This window comes from Gallus gallus, chromosome 7 (assembly GCF_016699485.2).
Source record: "Gallus gallus isolate bGalGal1 chromosome 7, bGalGal1.mat.broiler.GRCg7b, whole genome shotgun sequence".
NCBI lineage: Eukaryota > Metazoa > Chordata > Aves > Galliformes > Phasianidae > Gallus > Gallus gallus.
This window is the reverse complement of record NC_052538.1, coordinates 11,472,986-11,492,466: the sequence shown is the minus strand read 5'-3', so window position 1 is coordinate 11,492,466 and position 19,481 is coordinate 11,472,986. Positions and strand designations below refer to the sequence as shown.

Sequence of the window (19,481 nt, the reverse complement as noted above, 5' to 3'; positions counted from 1 at the left end):
TACACAGATCCTTCAGATCGACTGTTGGCTGAAATCATTAGGCTTCACACAATTAACCACATACTAGTCAAACATGCCATGAAATTTATAGCATCATCGAGATAAATACAGTTCTATCAGTCCAAGTTGCTTATTTTCTGCCATTGAAAAACTTTTCCACGTGCAAAAATTGTAATATCTTATAAAAAATATAGGTGAACATGTACAATCTAGAGGTTATACTGAAATAACTAGAAGATTTGCCATAGGACTGTGCAAAAATTTTGTCCTCAGTATTGAGGTAGCAAAACTAAATCTTACAGCTTCAACATGGGTTTTAGAAAGAGTCAAGAGGGCCGGGAAAGGGCCAGTCCAACTCCAGTTCAGAGAAATTGCAGGAGTTTGTGAAGTAACCTTTTTTTTTGTTCATACTTCTAACATTCTAGAACATCTGCCTCCACAGTGCTGAGCGTGTATGGAATTTACGCTGCCAGAAGCAGCCCAGTCTCCAACAAATGCAGCAGTAGTTTTATAAATAAAGTATCAGAATAGTAAATAAGGCCATCCTTGTTGCTGGAACAGCCAATCTCCATCTCTAACACAGCTAACATAAGCAAACAACTGTGCCAGAAAGCAACTTACTTTGCTTATGCCTAAAGCAAAATTTGCATATTATGAAAATGGAAGGTGACACAATAACTTAAAACAGTTTGAGTCAGTAGAAATGTATGCTGCAACACTCAATTACAGCTGGGTGAATTAAGGACTGTGTTACACGTTTAATATGTTATTCCTCTCACTTTGCAAGTCAGGCTAGATTTTTCAGTATTAGAATTTCAATCTAAAAACTATGTGGAAATGTTATCATGCAATAAATTAATTCAGACTGTAATTTCAATCCTTAGAGAAGCACAAACATGAGTTGTTTTATAGGTAGGAGGATGGAGAGGGAAAAGGAACTACATGCTTTTTTTCTTTCCTGTCTGAATTTCCTGCACAGTAGTAACTCCAGTCATGTTTGGGGAGCTCTATCACACAGCTATTACCAGAGTCAAGTAGTGTCTGTTCATCACTGCACAGTACTAAGCTCTGACAAAGGTTCCAAACAGTCATGCTTACTGTACAAATAGTATTATCAGACAAAAGGCACCGTACATCTTGCCAGCTCCCTTTACCCAGTGCATTTTCCCAATAAAAGGTTACTTTTCTTTTTTTCCCCGTTAACATGCCAGGCCCTCATTTTGCCCAAAATTGGTTATAAAAACTCTACACTACAGCTACTTTTGAGAGCATCAACATCAACACTACGTGAATTCTTTGAATTATCATTCCTAAATACAAATTACTTTTTTTTACATTCTATTGCTGTAAATACCATCCCATTAAAGTCATCTTCATTTCACAAACCACTTTTCTATGACAAAGAACTCTCAGTATGTTGAAGCAGTTGCATTTCCATTTACAAGCCTGCCACTATTCAATTTCTCTTTCACAGTTTGTATTTAGAAAAGGCTGTCCAGAAGTTTAGATTAGGTTAAACAATTGTGCTTCTTAATGCTTGGAAGGCAGCATTACAGAGTGTCTGTTAGTCATGACCCTCATTCTGAAACAGAAGGTTAAGGGGTCTAATATGTTGATTTGGATCGACGCACTATGTTTGTATTATAATAAATAAATGTATAGGTAATCTAATTTGAACGAAAACTAAATTGCTCAAACTAGTACTCTTTGAATGTTAAGTCAAAGTTAATCTCTACCAGAGGTATACAAAAGAAAAGTCACATTTCAAAGCACTGTAAGACTGTTAGAGAGAATCTCTGCAGCCTGATCACTTTCTCTTAGGACTGCTTCCGCTGCCCAAAGCTATCCATGAAACAGAACTGAATAGCCGTGGCAGACTTTTCAAATGTGTCATAATTTTAATGAACTTCTTGACTTGTTTTTAAGATAAGTCTGAATTCTTCTGAATATCCCCACAGGCTTCTTCAGTTAGGCATCCAAGCACCCAAGATTAGAGACCATTTTAGAAACATAATATGCAATCAGCAGTTTCCTAAACAAATACTTGTAAACATTTAACTCATTCTTTGCAAAGCACCATGGAATAAATAACACATTAAACTTTATATGGAAAATATCTGTTCTGTTTGCTATTTCTGCTGTGTACAGTTAGAAAGGTCATGTTTCATATTTTACAGTGCACAAAAGAAAAATCATTCTCTAAATGACTTCAACCATGAAATGACAGAAATGGAAACCTCTGACTTACTGTAAGGCGTCGTATCGGTTGGGTCAGGAGGTGGGAAGTTTTCAGTGAAGTTGACATTACATAAGTCAGTGCTACAACAGCAGAACCGATATGTTCCATTCTGAATCAAGGAAGGGGTGGTTGTAACTATACACTCCTCGAAGTGACACTCCTGTGGGTCTCCTATATGAGACCAGCATCCTGTAAAAAGAGGTAAATTATATAATTATTCTTGTAAAGGGGGCGTTAAATTAATTTTATTGCATGGACAATTTAAGCACACCTATAGAGATCAGTACCATATAATACTGAATTATACGTTGCAATGGAGCGGGAACAGTTATAATTTGTTTCATCATTTCATTACCACCTTTTAAATCAACAACTGGGTAATTTCTTTCAGAATTTGTGATAGACAAGAAGAAACACAGGCAATGGTACTGATCAGCATCAAAGGTGTCTACCTGTACACCTCAGTATGACAAAACCTGAGTTCTTGAGCCTTCTAAGTATCCTATTCCCCACTTCCTTGATACCAAGACAACACCACCACCATCTGATCCACAGTCTAGACAAAACTGTGACTTAGTCTTCTTCTTAGAGCTAGAAAACAAGACCACATCAATAATTTGGTGCTTCTGGCATGATTTCTAACAATTCTGTCTTTCTCAACTGGAATCTTACTGGAATCTTCTACCTCAGCTTATTTTTTGCTTAGTGCAGGCTTTCTCTTCCTAAAGCAACTGACCCTTCTCAAATATAGTCAATGGCAGTTAAGCATTGTTTATCAACAAGCCTGGAATAGAAGGAGGCAGTGTAGGGGCAGAAGCGAGCAACCAAACTGAACTGCATGTTTGTTAACTGGTTTTCATTCTGTTCATACATGATACTACATTAACTTGTACACAAATAACCTAGCAGAGTCCCTGAAAATGGAAATCAAAGCTCATCTTCAGCAACTGCAAGACATTCCACACCTTCCTGCCATCATGCTCTCAGCAAAAAAATAATGAATTGACAATCAGTATGTCACAGTTTTGTTCTAGAGCTGCAGTTCCCTTTGTTAACAAACATCCAATTGATATGAATGTACATTTTTAAAGAGACATTCACTTTTGAATTTATCATAATAGCAATAAGTATGCTAAAGTACACTGAAGATAGTTATCTTCCTCTGGACATCATTAACTCAATAAGTATGCTAAAGTACACTCAAGACAGTTATCTTCCTCTGGACATCCTTAACAACGAGTAATATGAGTTTTATTTTCCTTGTACGTTGGGCTCTTTAATTTCTTTCATAAATCATTTATTTCAAAAAACTTTCTGTTCATATTCAAAATTGCTAAATGGGAATTTACTACTAGTACAACAATGGGCAAACAAAACAACCAGTTTTGCAACAGAGCATCCTCAGATTTATTTGCTACATTACCAAAAGCTGAAGAGTAGCAAAAACTAGTGCCCTTACAACAAAATGTCACATACCTTGTTTTACGAGATGTATGTCTCCTTCTCGTGTTTTTTCCCAAAGTCCATAGCAGGTACTACCTTTCATGCACAAAATGGTGCCATTCTCTTGGGAGATTCGGCTCTCGCTGATTCCGTGGTCCTGCTGATACGGGTCCTTAAATGCACACAGCCGCTCCTCACTCTGTGCAGCTTTAGACAAAGAATGAAAAATATTTTTTGTCACTGACTTCATTCATACAATTTTAACTTTAATAATAGGAAGACTACAGTCTTCCGGAAACTTATGTTCCACACCATCATGAACTATAAATTGTTATTCCTTAAACTGTACTCCAACAGTCAGAAGTAAAAATCCTGAAGTTACTTTTACAAAGAGGCAAAAAAAAAACCTCAGAAGATGTTTCAAAATGGATCTGCAAATGTTTGAAGAAAATTTCATTGCATAGCCTGCATCATTTGTTTGCAAGCGTAAGTTATGCAACTGTTAGCTGGTTTCTTTAGCAACCACGCGTTACTTAATTGTTCCCAGGGTGTAAACCAAGCCAACCTTGTTCAGAGTGCCATCCAACCCAGTGCTACCTTATCGCACTGTCATGCTCCTCCTGCACTGACCTCTCTTTTTTCCACATTTTATCCATCTGCTGTACTGACCTCTTTTTCCTCAGAAGCCCATTAATTTGGTCTATTTCAAACAACATTTACAACCACCAACAGAAATACAAACGGCTGAGTAAAATCCTTACAACTCTGACCAATGATCTGTGAAACACTGACTGTATATAAGAGCAAAGCTGTACACAGACTATCCCCACAGAACACCCAGCAGGAAGACTTTATGTACAAAAAGAGTACAAAAGTTAATACACATACATGATCACCTGAGAAAATCCTTGAGTTTTTTATTAAAAAAAAAAAAAATCACAGACAGCATACTGATTTTAAGAATATTTGATTGACAAGCTTCAAAAATTGAGTATCTTAAGAAGTCAGATGTTTTACACAAAATTACTGTGGGAATTTTTGTTTATGTCGCCTTCAGTAAAGGACTCAAGCAAGCTGATATGCCTCTATCATCTCTTCTCTAGGAGGGGAAGAGTAAACACATTCAAACAACAAAGTCTTTAGAAAAACACGTCCAAGAAAAACAAATCCTACATTTGTAGTGAATATGCTATTTAGACTACTTTCATTCTTCACTAGGATATGATTTTATAAAATGCTTGGAAAATTAGACGTGTAACTACAACACAATAAATGTTATCCAGAAGTACAGCTCTGCAAAGTCCCCATGTCAGAAAGAAATGCACTATGCATCTCAACGAGGAGATTTCATCCTGTTCTTAGACTCACGTGAAAGCATTGGGAGCAGAAAAATACAAGGTTGAGTAGGTGACAAGTGCTGCATTTCAGCAAGGCAGACTTACTGCAAAACTGCTGTTTCATTGTCTTATTGGTGCAGATGATTTAGTAACAGAAAGACAAAACAAGAGATCTAGATTCAGATATGTGTCTCTCTTCTAAGGCTGTTGCTATTCATCAAAGAGTCAAAACTCAGTATTCTCTTACACTGAGGCAACTATAAATAGCGACACCATCAAGAAGAGCAATCTGACAGCAACTCCTAGCTCATTGTGCAGCAGCAGTAATTAAAATAGCACAACTTAGTGTGTTTTTTAATGGTCTGGTGGGGTGTGTATGATCAGTTGAGCTGCAGGTCAGTTTAGCAGCAGTAAAACTCTCAGTGGAGGTGACAGGAACTTCTTAAGCCACTGTAATTCAATCACTTGCAGCTCCACATACAGCACACTAACCTAGGCCATGTTATTCATCCACCTTACTATGCTCTGGTCGGTGCACAATTTATCCTGTACATCTGCAACCTGAGTTTTGAGGCAATAAACATTCATTAAAACCAGGAGCTGTACACTGAGAAACTCAGTTGCACAAGTTTCACATCTAACTTTTTCTTTCTAAATGAGTACAATTAGTTGAGTTACTGGGGATGAAAAGGTCATATTTTAAGATCTAGCATGTACTGCCTCAAGCAGCCCTTGCCAGTAGCACGCAGTAGTTTTATTCTCAGGAACAGCTGAGTATGCCAGGCGTGAAGCATCTGTCCTACATTCCCTGCTCCACGACATAGGGCTGGACAAGAAATAATGTAGGAAAGGGTAGCAATCCACTACTGCAAGAGAACAGGAGCTGTCTAACTTTGAAAATCAGAAAGGAAAAAGATCATCACTGAAATATAATTTTCAAGAGAGAATGGGACAGAACCACAGGTTCTTGTGAAACATGATGTATCTGCTCCAAGGGACACTATGAAGGTTTTTAAATCAGTTGAGTGCAATAGCAGAATGGGACGAAGGTCACTCGTGTTGTTGCTTGTTTACTGACTGCCCAAATTGCTACAGGATGAGCTTTCATGATGTGCCCTTATTGGGAAAAATAGATTAAAAAGAACTGAACTTACAAAGCAGGTTTGATTATAAAAATCAGACAGATTTGGTTATCAAAAACCTGTTTTGTTTTGTGTGTTTTTTTTTTTTAAATTATAATTTTTGGGGGGAAAACAAAAACTCCATGGAATTCCAGGAATAGTCCACTTTCATAACACCTCAATTGATTAAAAACAAACAAACAAAAGCTTTCCCTCAAAACTAAGCAGGGAGAGTGGGGTATTCTTATTATTATAATTTTGCTTTCCATGAACAAATATATATAGTGCAGCTATATGCATCATGTCCTGAGGCACAAGACCACTTCAACTATCATTCTTCTGGACTCTCCACTTTTCTAGCTACCTATTAGGATCATGCTTGAGAGGCAAGAACTTGATGAAGCTCCTTGTAAAAACACAAGTTGTTAACTGTTGTACTTGATGCTGTCCAACTGCACACTACAGAAAACGATCATCACTACCAAAGGCTCTTCTGATTAGAAAAAAATGTACAACAATATCTGCAGCGGTAAGGAAGAGGTAAGCATGAGAAAATGATAGCATGTAAGTGCCCGGCCTTATCAGTTTTCCAGCATACCAATAAAAATGCAAGTTCACTTGCCACAGTTTAATGTCAGATGATCTCAGTGGGAAACTTTTCCAACGCTAATAAAGGTTACGTACCCAAGAACTAGAATTTTCATCCTGACCTCTGCACATTCATGCTTTGATTATAACTGAGAGTAGCACAGCCCCTATGGGAGCAGTACCCACCACAATACTCTGCTGACCCCTGCCCTTTTCCTGATGGCTTGGAACATCTGGGGAACAGGAGTTTTTTCTATGGTCTGTGTAGGTTCATTGTTGAAGTTCTAATGCCAAGGAGAATTGGGTGGGACACTCAGATCTCGAGAAACTATCCGGAAGAACCACAGAATAGATGAGTCACTTCAATTTCCTTGCACGGTTTCTGCACATTCCTGCTCTGGGAATCTGGTAATACAGTTTCGCTCTGCCAGTCAGTGGAACAAGTCAGTTCCAAAAACTTTTAGTATCGGAAAACTTGAAGTCAGGCCCTGGAAGCAGTCATTAGCCTACATGCGATTGCCTGAAACCTTCCCTCACCAAAAATGGAGATGCCACTACAAAAATACGAGGGTGCTGGGGTGTCTGTTCTAAACTGTATTTCAACAAAACTCTTAGTCTTCACGCACAATGCTGCTGCTCCTCTGCCTGTAGGTGTGCTCCTTGTGGCTGGCCTTTTCTGTCAGCTTCGGTCAGCTTGGGAGCCAAGAGCTGAGCCAGGTGCAAGCTGAGCTGGGCCTCAGCCACCTGTCTGCATCTTTGAACCAGCAAAACGCAGAGGCCATTTATAGGTCAAGCTAAGCAGCAACTCCTCAGACTAGAAATGCCCAGCACTGTGCTCTGCTAACAAACCCAACACCTAGCACCAAAGCAAGCGGTGGAACAGGTTTCCAAGGCTGTCAGTAGCACCACTAAAGCCATCTTTCAGAGCTCTGCTCTTATTAAGAGATACCACGTTGTAGCAGCTCTGTCACAGCCCCCTTCATCTTTTTACTCCTGCACAAGGTAAGCATCATGAAAACAACTGCACTAAAACCATTCATCTGGACTGCAGTTGCTCTAATTAATGTGAAAGTCTATAACAACTCTTTCACCACTACGGCTAAAACATAAAGAGAAATAAATGCCAAATATGTGTATGTTCTTCCAAAGATTCTACACCTACCGGATCAAATGAACAACCTTTTTTGGTTGAGAAGGGGGGTGGTGGGGAAGAGTCCTCTGAAGAGAGCTCACCATACTTAAATCAAAACTATCTGATTAATTGGTATAGAATAAAAGTCATAATTTCTGTATTTCTATAATTACAAAGAAAAGGAAGAAGTCGCATTAAAGGCTATCTCCAAAATAGAAAAAAAAAAAAAAAGCACTACTATTTTTTTTTTGAAGTATATAAGCAAGAAGGATTTTTGAGGCTTTCATTATCGTTTAAAAATGTTATTTTTATAGTATATATATTTCTTTGTCACACAGAATTCAAATATTCAAATCTTTTCTAATTCACTTTCAGTAACAGATGCAGTGAGATTTTCAAGCAAATGACAACAGAGTGCTTACATGTCATAAACTACTGAACAATTTGCCACTTCAGACAACTGGAAATAGATGGGGCTAATGTTGAAAGGGACAAAAGAGTAAAAGTTGAACAACTAGTAAAAAAGATTTGAAATGCCTATTTTCCATTTCCCTTGAACTTGTGGGCCAGACAAACTATAACAAAATAATTTAATAAAAATAATGAAGTTAACTCGAAATTCAGTTCTCTCATCCTGCAGGGATTTCCAACAAAAACAAGAACGAGAGGCTCCATTCCCAAAAAGTGGAGCAAGCGCTTTACCTCCTTATCACAGAAAGGAAAAAAAAGGAAAAAAGTTGGTTTTCCCAGACCATTTCATATTTCTATTTCATGCAAAAAATGAACTTTACAAAGCCAACTTCGAAGTTTCATGCTTAAAACATGAACAGCATTAAAATGGGTGCTTAAGTAAGTAACCTAAGAAATATTACGTGCATTCAGCTTTCTTGTCCAGCTGCTGTTACTGCTGCACCTGATGATCACACACACTGTGACAGACTTAACTTTTAGATGGCACTGAAACCTTACTGCCATATTCTGACAGAAGAATGGGGAATCAGACCAAGTTAAACTACTTTCCTAAGTTCCTGAAGGAAGTGGGAATTAACAATAGCTTCCCTGGGCCATTCTTTTACTCCCACTATGTTTTGCAGAGAGACGTATTGCTGGACAGCAGAGTTGAAAAAATACAATAAAAATAAATCTACCGGTGTATCTACTGTGTCAGAAATCTTACATGCTATGAATACGATTCATCTACACTACAATGAATTTATACAAATGTATATGTTGCTATTGCTTATAATATACTAATACACTCATACTTTTGTGTTATTGGAGGACATAATTACTGAAAACAATTACAACAGAAATACCAAAAGTTACAGGGATCCAACTGCAAATTGTTACAACATGACTCATGTTTTTATTAATAGCATAGGAAGCGGGTTCCATTAGTATTTAATCAACATTTCCTGTCCTTACATCTATGCTGTATATGGAACTCGCATCAAGTGTACAGGGAAGGGGAAAGGAAGGAAACGCTACAGAGAATTATTTTACTCCCTGTTCTAATTGTCAGGATAAACACCAACATTTTCAGCTCTGCAATCAATGTCAGCCAGTGCGTTTCACAATATAGAAATCATGAATTAAAGAATCAGAAGATAGATTTGCAAGTAACCTTGGCAAACAGACTTGCTGGCATCACAGACATATAGATATCATTTTGGTAATTAAGTCCAACTGCCTTCCTGACCATGTAGGTATGGAATTGAAAAAAAAAAAAAAAAAAAAAGGAAAGGGATTCTGAACATTTGCTTGCCTTTAATAGGATCTTTTGAAATGTAGGCCACTATACATTCAACTGGGAACCTCATTAGGCTGCAACAGATTCTTTGAAAACATTAAGATTTTTTTTCTGTAAGTTGTCCTTTTAATTAGTGAGATTTTAATCAGAAGGGCCAAAGACATAAAAGTTCTTTTCTTTCGATCCTGCCAGCTCTCTGTGAAGCTCTTTTATGTGTACAATCCAGGGCAGCATCTTCACCCTAGAGACTTGGTTATCAGATAGCACGCGTCTTCAGGATGCAAGCTAGCAAAACGAAGGTGATTAAAATATCACCTTAAAGTATACCAGGAGGCTCTTTTGAGAATATCTTTTCAGCTACTGACAGCTGTGTTCTGACATGATGTAGGGAGAAAAAGAACCTTGAAGAAATCATTACCTAGCATGCTCTTCACTGCTGCCTTTTTCATCTTTTTCTCCTCAGAGACTCTAACTACAAATAAATCTAAATGTGTATGCACTTGCATGAAAACGTTGCATGCAGACTTCTTTTGAAACGTCATTCTTCTGCAGACGGACCATCTTCAATACTCACTTACTAGAATGAAAAAAACTGAATTGATTGTCATCTTCCCATTACTTACACTTTCAAAACACTGTTTTGTAGCACATTTGACCGAATATTGACTGAATATCCAGAACTCTGGACTGACTGCTCAGGAAGAAAAATAAGTTGCCTGCTTAAGGACTAAGAATGTGAGCATAAAGGTCTAAAACCACCATAAAAGGCCTGAGGACTTTTTGAGTAAGAGGTCATGAGCAGCACTACGCAACATCCAGCCTGGAAAGCACAGCCCACTGATTTATGGGGAACATCTAATCTAGAGGCTCTCCACATAGGCTCCACAAACACAAATGCTGCATTTGAATTTTAAAGAGAAGCAATAAGAAAGAAGAGAAACTTGGGAGGAGAAAATACAGAAGGAAATTCCAGGAGGGAAGCAGGAAAGTAAAGAAGGTGCCTCAGAATATTACACCTGCAGTTATAATCCTTTGTCTCCTTCTAAAAATGTGAGGAAATAAACATCACAATCATTAAAATTTCCTCCAGTGTCTTATAGGACATAGTACATACCTCAAGATACACTGCAAAATACATTATGACAACAAAGCCCTGACAGTTTATACTGAATGTTAAAATCTGGAATAATCTATTCACAATATTGCATGTCCCTAGTCTTCACTGACAAAAATTATTTTGGTTTTCTCTGCTTTTGCTGTACAACATATCAATTTCAAATGCTGGCAATTACATGAAGCCAGGCTTCGATTGAGGACTGGTGCCAAAACTAAAATGACTGCTAGTACTGATATCCATTTTCAAGTGATAAAGTAACTGAGCACACATATCACTAAATCATTTATGTTCGTTATAAGATCCCTTTCTATTAAAATCATTTGACACTAGAAAATTCAAGTGTCCTTTTTTTCTGCACTTTGGTCTGTCATTTACCTCAATGTAGTCTTTAAGAAAGTAAGTAATTTTGAAATCTTTTTCCTTTATTTGCTTTCTAACACAGTGTTGTCTGCTGATAAACACTATCAGCAATAACAGCAACGCCAACTTTTTCCTGTTGTATTCTTAAACAGTCCTTGCACAAACTGGTGTATCAATTGCACTCAGAAGTACCAGTGGTCTGCTGCTTTCATGTAACTAAAGGAATAAAACAGTACCAGGTCACTTGGCAGTGTGTTGTATATGAAGTTCACAGCTTGTTCCCCACTCAGGCACCACCACAGCAGCACATGAATCGTAGCCCCCTCTTGAGCTGGGTTGACCTGAGGGAAACCCAGTGCAAAGAGCCTCACTGCCAGCATACCCCCAACACACGCTCCCTCTGCAGCTTGCTGGTGCAGCAGGCATCCACCATACAAGGGGTTTCATGAATTAGAACTGACATAAGTCGGGAAGCATTGATTGGCCAAAAAGGACATAATCCAGCGTGCAAGTTCTTCAACAAAGGCCTTGTTCTCCCTTCTTCAAATCTACTCTAAAAGGAAGAGCTACCTTAGAAGAACCCAGCTTAAGTGAGAGAAGCCCTGAGGGAGAGAGACAGGACAGCAGAGATTTACTGCTAGCAGCTGACATTATGTAGTCCACATACATCGGCAGACTTTATGCAGTGAGGACCTGAGCTTACTGTCCATGTGCTATTTCAGTGCCTTTTTTTCCTCAACTTTCTAAATGTTTCAGAGGACAACTGGACCACCTTGCTGTGCAAACCTAATATGAATCATGAACTGCCACAAAATTCATTTCGAACCACCTAGCATGAGCACAGGATACAGTAAGTACACTGCCTACACAACAGTTGCAAGAAAGCTAATGATATCTGTGTTCTGGCATAAAAACTGCTGGGGCAAAAATCAATCATTTTAAGCAAATTTGAAGAAGCAGAGTTAATACTGGTTCATGATTTACATCAAGAGGTTGTAGCATTTCTCATCTGGCATGAGACGAGATCAAGCTGAATCTAACAAAGAGGTATCACATTGACTCAGCCAGGGTCACAGGAGGACACACTAGAGAATTAAAGTCAAGTAGCCTAAAGTCTAAATGACAGCCCTATCAACATGACCTTCTATTACCTCCACTTTGACCACAAATGTGACCTACTCCCCTTCACAACTTCCTCCAGAAAATACGCATCTGAACAAGAAGCTACAATCCTAAATGATTCAGTACTTTTAGATTCTGTTGTTGTGCACTGCTGGTATACACTGAGGACAATCGTTTTTACTGTAAGTCTGTCTAGCTCAGCAGGTTCCTTCCTTCCATCTTCTTTCCCTGTGCTAAATTACCATCAATTTTTAACAAGACAATTAAAAGGAAGCATATATAACAAACAGGTAGTGGAGGAACGTTATCAGTCTGGCCAACATGAAATTCCTAAGCATATCAGTGGCTAGCAGTGAAAAGCTGACACTGGCATGTTGAAAAAGATAATGTTATCTTGGCTCAATGATGACACAAGACTGACGACGTTCAATCACACAGTTTTTCACTTAGAGGCTTTGCATGTATTTGCATGTATTTGTTGAGCTTTTGTTTCATATTTTATTATTTATTTTATTTTTTGCAGTGTTTAAGAAATAAAAGTCATAACATTTTAACATTCATTTTCATTGCCTTAAAATACTCAGACTTACAGCAATTTCCAAAAAACTTCTCATTCCCTATTAGAGCAGATTCAGTCAGCACATCCTATGTGCCAATGCGAGGATCCAAGCCTACTCAAAAAGTCTTTTGAGAAGTTGTAAAATCTTACAGTATTGAAAAGCACAAAACCTAAATGGTTAGGCCATGAAATACTGTAGAAGTATCAAATCACAGAACACGTTTAACACTCACTTATGAAGGAGTCTAAACATATTAGTGGAGGACAACACAAAAAAAATTGCTCTGGAGTCCTAATGCTTGCTTTTTGCAACCGTCTTAGAGCTTTAACAATATCACTGAATTTGAAGAAGCAGATTTGCTGGGGGGTGTTCAAATCAAATGTTTTCAAATCAGATTGTCCAATCTGCATAGCCTTCTGTTCTCCCATCACCTTGTCTCAAGATGAAACAGTTGCTTATCTTATGAGCTGATAGGAATCCCAGTCTTTGCATGTACATCAATCAGCTCAGAAAAAAAATCTACTCACAGGCTCACTATGTTGGTCAAAAGAAAATTGTATAATTAAAAAAAAAAAAAGGTTTTGTAAGCCAGTTCTAATACATAACTTCAACATTATGTAAGTAAGTCTTACTACAACACAGACTGAAGGCCATTTAAGCCTAGATTTGTGGAAAAAATGGGCAAGTAAGTAGCTGGCTTTCACTGACTCCATGGGATTTTAGACATCCAACTCCTCCAGGCCTCCTGGAAAAATCCCAGCCTACATTAATCATCTGAAAGCACGAAACAGCACGTTGCAGGATTTAAACAAATCTAGCATTTTTTCTTGTCCGTTTTCCTTTCTTTTTAACATTATTCACTTCCCACATAACTATGTTTGTATTCAGGGAAAAATAAGAATATTAATGTTTCTCTTAAGCAATTATGTCAGAACAGAAAACATCACAGCCTTAGCCACACATAATCTTGTCCACTGGTCAATGTCTGCTCACAGAGCTGAAAGAGCCTGGATTCTTTATCTTTGCCCTAGACTGGAGTTCAGGGATTTTTTCTGGGTACGAGTGTCTGGCTTCTGTTTATCTGGGCTGTCAAACTGAAGTATTTGCATGGAATAACACAGGAAACTCTGCAGTGAAAGCAACAGTAAAGCAAACTAATGAGGTGGTATTTCTACCCCAAAATAAGATGTAACAAACTTTCCAGAGCAAAATCCATTATTTTAAAGTCTATTTCAAATTGCACTGAAAAAAAAGCCTGTTACTGGGGATTGCTTTTGGCCACGTGGCTATCTTCACTTTCCTTGTAAGCTCAGATGCCTTTTCCTCTGGATATACTACGTCAAAGATTTTCTGCAATACTTTTCAGTATCTTCAATTTGGAGGAAGATAGTATCCATACTGTCTGTCCTTCACAGTATGTTACAAAAGTTCTCCTTAGAACATTTGTAGAAAGCTTACACTACTGGTGATATAGTGAAACATCTGAAAATGGGGAAACTTTCTGTGATTTGAAGGTACAACAAAATTAAGATCCAAAAATGTAATCATATTTTGCCCTCAGTAATATACATTACGTTACCTTTTGGCTGACTACAGAAATGTAGTCTATTTGGCTCTGAAGTCTTAAACCCTGAAACAAATGACAAGAGGAGCAGAAGGCAGAAACAAGCTTCCATGCTGCTCTGCTTTCCAAGCGTGCCAAAGCTCTCACTTTTCTGCAATTCCTCAAAAAATATACCTGCAAGTTCAAAAACTGTCAAGCCTTTATCTTCAAGATGACTTGTTGGTATGCCGCAAAACATCCCACAAACCATCAACTCTGCACAACAACTCCCCAGGCCCCTTAAACATAGCCAATGTAAGGTGAAAGCCAACTTACACAGAGTGCTAATGAGGACTAAGGCAGCACGTTGCTGCAGGAACTGGGACCCACTTCAAACACTTCTGCACCACCTCCCTTACCTGACAGAAGGTATAGAAAGAACTGCGAGCTCAATATACTGATGCATATTTATGTGTTTGCTGAAATGGGCAAAACCAGAAAACGGTGACCTTTGACAAACCTCAATTATGAGCCCACTGAACAGAGGCATCATTCATATATTTCTTGGTGTTATGTTATGGTGTTAGAAACTTATGGCCGCAGCACCAAACTATTTAAAATACATTCACGCATTTTCTTTATGTATTAATTGTTTCATATTTAAATCTTTCTTATACCAATAACTACATCAGCCAAGAGGCTGATAAAAGCCAACTTTAGCAAACATTGTATAGTGAGAAAAGTCAGCATCAAGTCAAAACAAGCTCTTCCTTAATTTCTGGCTTCTAAAGCTATGTAGTTAAAAAGAGAACAGCTGGTATATGCAGACAAGCCAGCACTGAATACACTCTTTTCAAGGATTTCCTGTCTGTGGAACTGAAGTACTGTGGCTCACACCACAGAAACAAACTTCAGGGGAGAAAGAGACAGAACAAAAAACCCCACTAGTTTTCCACATGGAGAAGTTTGCTTTCAATGATCCCAGTTGACTGTTCTGTCATTTAAGTTTTATTCCATTTGAAGGTCTTTGCACTTAGCTGATGGCTTGACGCCTGTCACAGCCGCCCCCTGTACCAGCATTTCCAGGCTAGTGGCACATAATATGGAAGAGGGAGCTCCCCAAATTACAGACACCTAAAGAGAAGGCTGCAATCAATCTGTTTCACGTTTTGCAGTACACACCTGATAATGGTGACTACAGTTACGCTCCGAAGACCATCCTAAGCCCACACCTGCACTCAGGTGGCATGGGTTAAGACATCTTGCAAGATATAAGAGCAGAAAACATCAAGTTTTTTGGGCCACTGGCAAGTGAGGCCACAGCCCAGAACGCACAGGCAATGAGCGCAGGGACTCTTTGTAGGAGCTGCCCCACACACCGCCCAGCTCCCCGCCGCAGGCACAGGGGGCACTTGTCCATGATCTCTGGAGTTCACATATTTTCTGAACCAGACATGGTCTAACGGCAGGAAATAAGCACAAATAGCATCCTGGCATTTGGGACGAAGAAGGAAGCAACAAAGACAAGCCTTATCAACCTTATCTAACAGAAAAAAATTATATACTTTTCCTCTCTAAACTTTCAGCTTTTTGGGAAGACCTTAGTCTTTCAAAAGCACAGAGTGGTATACAGGGACACTGGACAAATATTAGTTGTTTGGTTTAGATGGTTCTACAAAGAAAACTATGGTCAAGAATTTTGTCAGCCACTACAGAGGATATTAATAGTTTATGAACTGAGTAAGACAAACTTTTATATTTAATTTGAAGTAAAAACATCAGAAAGCAACGTAACTTAGAACAAACATTTAAACAGCAGCTTAGGAAGTTCAGATTAAACTTTTTAATTCCTATACTTCCTTTTGAACAAGCTGGCTCTATTCTGTGAAAATTAGAGTATAACATGGCAAACCACATTTGCACATGCATTTTTACTGTTTCTTCATAAACAAAATAGTTGTACAGAATACTCTAATATAAGCATCATTTGTATAACAGAAATCCTATTTGCAGTCTCTAATGGATCCTGATCTGAGTCTAAACTACTTGACATGGTGATAAGCCAATAAGGTAAACTATCCTTCCAATGTTGAATGCATTTAAGTCCCTCCCTCCCCCTTTTTTAATAAACAGTTTTAGAACATGACTTAAAAAAAAAAGCCATCAAAAAAAGGGAAAAATCCACAAGCACAGTGAAAACAAACAGCTCATAACCTGAATATGTTTTAGAGTCTTAAGACAATATATAATTTATTCCACTAACTTCACTAAACACATTAACAGGATCAGACAGGTTTTCAGAATCTGAGACCAACTAATACTGCAATCAAAGTATTAAGAAACCAGCTGCCTCTGTCCCATCACAGCTGATTATCATAGACTGCGGATGGCTGCCTCATTTGGAAAGTGTTTTCACAAATACTCCATTGTTGAGAAATGGGTACATCAGAATAATGTTACACTAACTCTTTGTTTAATTATACATTAAAAAAGGAACTTTAGGAATATAAATTACATGCACTTCTAGAAAGCGTTACAAACTGCATTTACAGTGAAAGCTGACAAAATGAACAAGTGAAGAGAAATACCGAATACCGCCAGGTTGCACAGTTCAAGTCTGACTTCTCGATCTTCTCCCCAAATCTCACTAAAAATAAAACCAATGCCAAACTCCTACATCCTAGGAGACTCCAGGACACAGTGATGGAAAGACTAAAACTGTACAATTTGGAAGATGTAGATTTGAATTCAAAATGTTCTCAAATGGTTTTTCAGTTCAAGTGTAGAAAAAATTGTAAAATTTAAACTCCCAGTACCCCTCAACAAATGAAGTATCTTTAATATCAAGAACTGTTCAAATACTATGATGGCACCTCAATGCCCAAACACTCCTTAAGGTTATGAGAAATAATTATTGTTCTGCCTGGAGACTGAGCTACTACTGAACAGGAAAGCAGCAAAATCCAGCATTAAACAAGATACTCAAGTGTTTACAGCACTGCTAATCAAAAACAGGAAGCATCTTTAGGTTTTCTACTAACATCTTACTAACGCTTCAGTGTTATCTTCTTTAATGTTATCTTTACGAGTTGCAATACTGGTAATAGCAGAACAATTGCATCACTCCAACTTGATACAAATATAAAGGAAATTTACAATTTATTAACTATAAAGAAAATTCAGATGTGGAAGGAAATGGGATTAGTAGTTCATTTATCTGGTAGCTCCCCCTTTCAGATTACACTGAAGCAAATCCAAGACCAAGAACCAATTGAAGTAATGCCCCCAGTAGGTAATTTTAATGGGCAATAAAGCTGTATCTTGCTACCAGAAATATGTGTTGGGTTTTTTTTTTTGCTGAATATGGTTTGCTTTGACTAACGCTGGCTTGAGCTCTGCCATTTGGAATGAGATACTAAATCCTAGGACTCCAGGGGAAAAAACCAAAATCATCTTGATCAAAATTTCTACCTGTTGATATGGATATGGCCCTCATATCTCAGAAGCAGCAGCTAAGGTCAGAATTTCATAGTCAGATGAGAAAAAACTGACAGCCTTGGGTTAACTGCAGAAGTATAAATATGCACCAGTTACTTATTCAAAGTATGGCTTTCCAGAGAGCTTTTAGATAGTTTATTCTTCCCTTCCTTGTTTCTTCTCTAGCTTGTCTTCTTTCCCTCACCTTCTGGAGATTTAAAAGTCTTTGAACATCCTCCTAGGAGATGAAACAACTGCCATTCACAGTTTGTAAGTGCTCTGCCTCAGTGAAGCAGAGTAGTTGAAAGAAGCTTACCAGAGATTTATCCTCAGCCGTTTTTACTTAAAAAAAAAAAAAAGTTATTTCTCAAAGTCTTATTGTTGTCCCTACGCTCTAATACTAAAAGATAAGTCTTTTATCGTTAAAACGTTTTTTTCACTCCTATGTAAAAGCTCTTGGAATTCTTTGTTCTGACCCATCTATACACGTAAAGACTGCTAAGAGGGTCTACAAAAGGCTTAATTCTGAGCTTCATTAGCAACTCCACTTTTATAAGCTATTGTACTTCTATTTTTTATTCTTCTAAATCATAGCTGCATGTCAGGGAGGACAACGAAGACAAGAAAAGAGGAAATACTTTGATTCACGTGGGTTGTAACGTTACCTAGTGACTGTATTTTCCAGGGACCACAAGATACTAACAGAAATTAAAATGAAGAAGCTCACAACGACAGAATCAGCTTGATTTCAGAGAGAAGAAAAAGCATCTCAAACTCAGCTTTATTTTTTCCTAATTAGTGTGACGTAAGTTCCCTTTGAGAACACTGAACTGTGAGGTCCGTATGACATGGGTACTGATGCAAAACTGGAAGTAAAATAATGAAAATATTGGCAAACAAATAAATCTGTTCTCTGTAAAAGAAAGAATAGAACATAAAACAGGAAAAAAAAACCACAGGTCATGTTTAGGGTGCGACCATTCTCATCTGTGACAACAAGGCAGTGAATGCCACTTGCGGGGAAACAGGAGCATCTCATGGACAAAAAACAAAGAATTCCATTCAGTACTGGCTACAATTTATCACACAATTAAAGAGTGCATAAACTGCAGAAAGTTTTTCAGCAGAAGGCCACCATTCCCTTCAGCTGAATCCTTCTCAATCCACTACTAAGCTAAATAAGGGAAAAAAAGAAGGTAAATAAAGTCCTAAACAAAACTAATCAATTTTTCTATGTCAAAATCAAGTTTGAGGGTATTTCCAACATTACAAAAAAGTATTAACAAAACATGACAGCTCACTTTTGCAAAATGACTATTTGTAACTGAAAAGATACAGACAATATAAATGAAGTACCACGAAATTCAGCAATCTCTGAATACACTCAAATACTGTAAGAGCAGTATTTGGACTGTAAATGCTACTGAAGCCGTGAGTGCAGGATCTGTCCCATAATATTTAAAGGTACACTCTCCTCTCCAGTGCAGAGTTCATTATTGCGCTCCCTTCTATTTCGCCTTCAAGCCCTTTGAACAGTAAGGTCTTCTCTCTGTCTTGTCGATCATATTTAATTGGATCAAGATGCTCTTTTTCCCAACAGTCAAAACAAAAGTTCTTATCTTATTATTACTTATTACCTCACAACATTTTTTCTGTCTGCCCAAAATATGCCATCTATCATGTTCTTTCTGA

The 19,481-nt window shown here is 37.9% G+C and overlaps 1 protein-coding gene across 2 annotated transcripts in view; it reads right to left on the bottom strand.

The window, feature by feature from the left end:
* Window positions 1-19,481, bottom strand: part of BMPR2 (bone morphogenetic protein receptor type 2) — a 102,990-nt gene that overhangs the window by 48,402 nt on the left and 35,107 nt on the right. Inside the window, exons 2-3 of one of the 2 annotated variants that reach the window (XM_015289366.4) lie at window positions 3,716-3,889; window positions 2,249-2,428 (exon numbers count right to left, since the gene is read on the bottom strand). In XM_015289366.4, the coding sequence (XP_015144852.1) occupies window positions 2,249-2,428; window positions 3,716-3,889 (354 nt within the window). Of the gene's footprint in view, window positions 1-2,248; window positions 2,429-3,715; window positions 4,163-19,481 lie in introns of those variants that run through there. The other variant, NM_001001465.2, reaches the window with a different exon arrangement.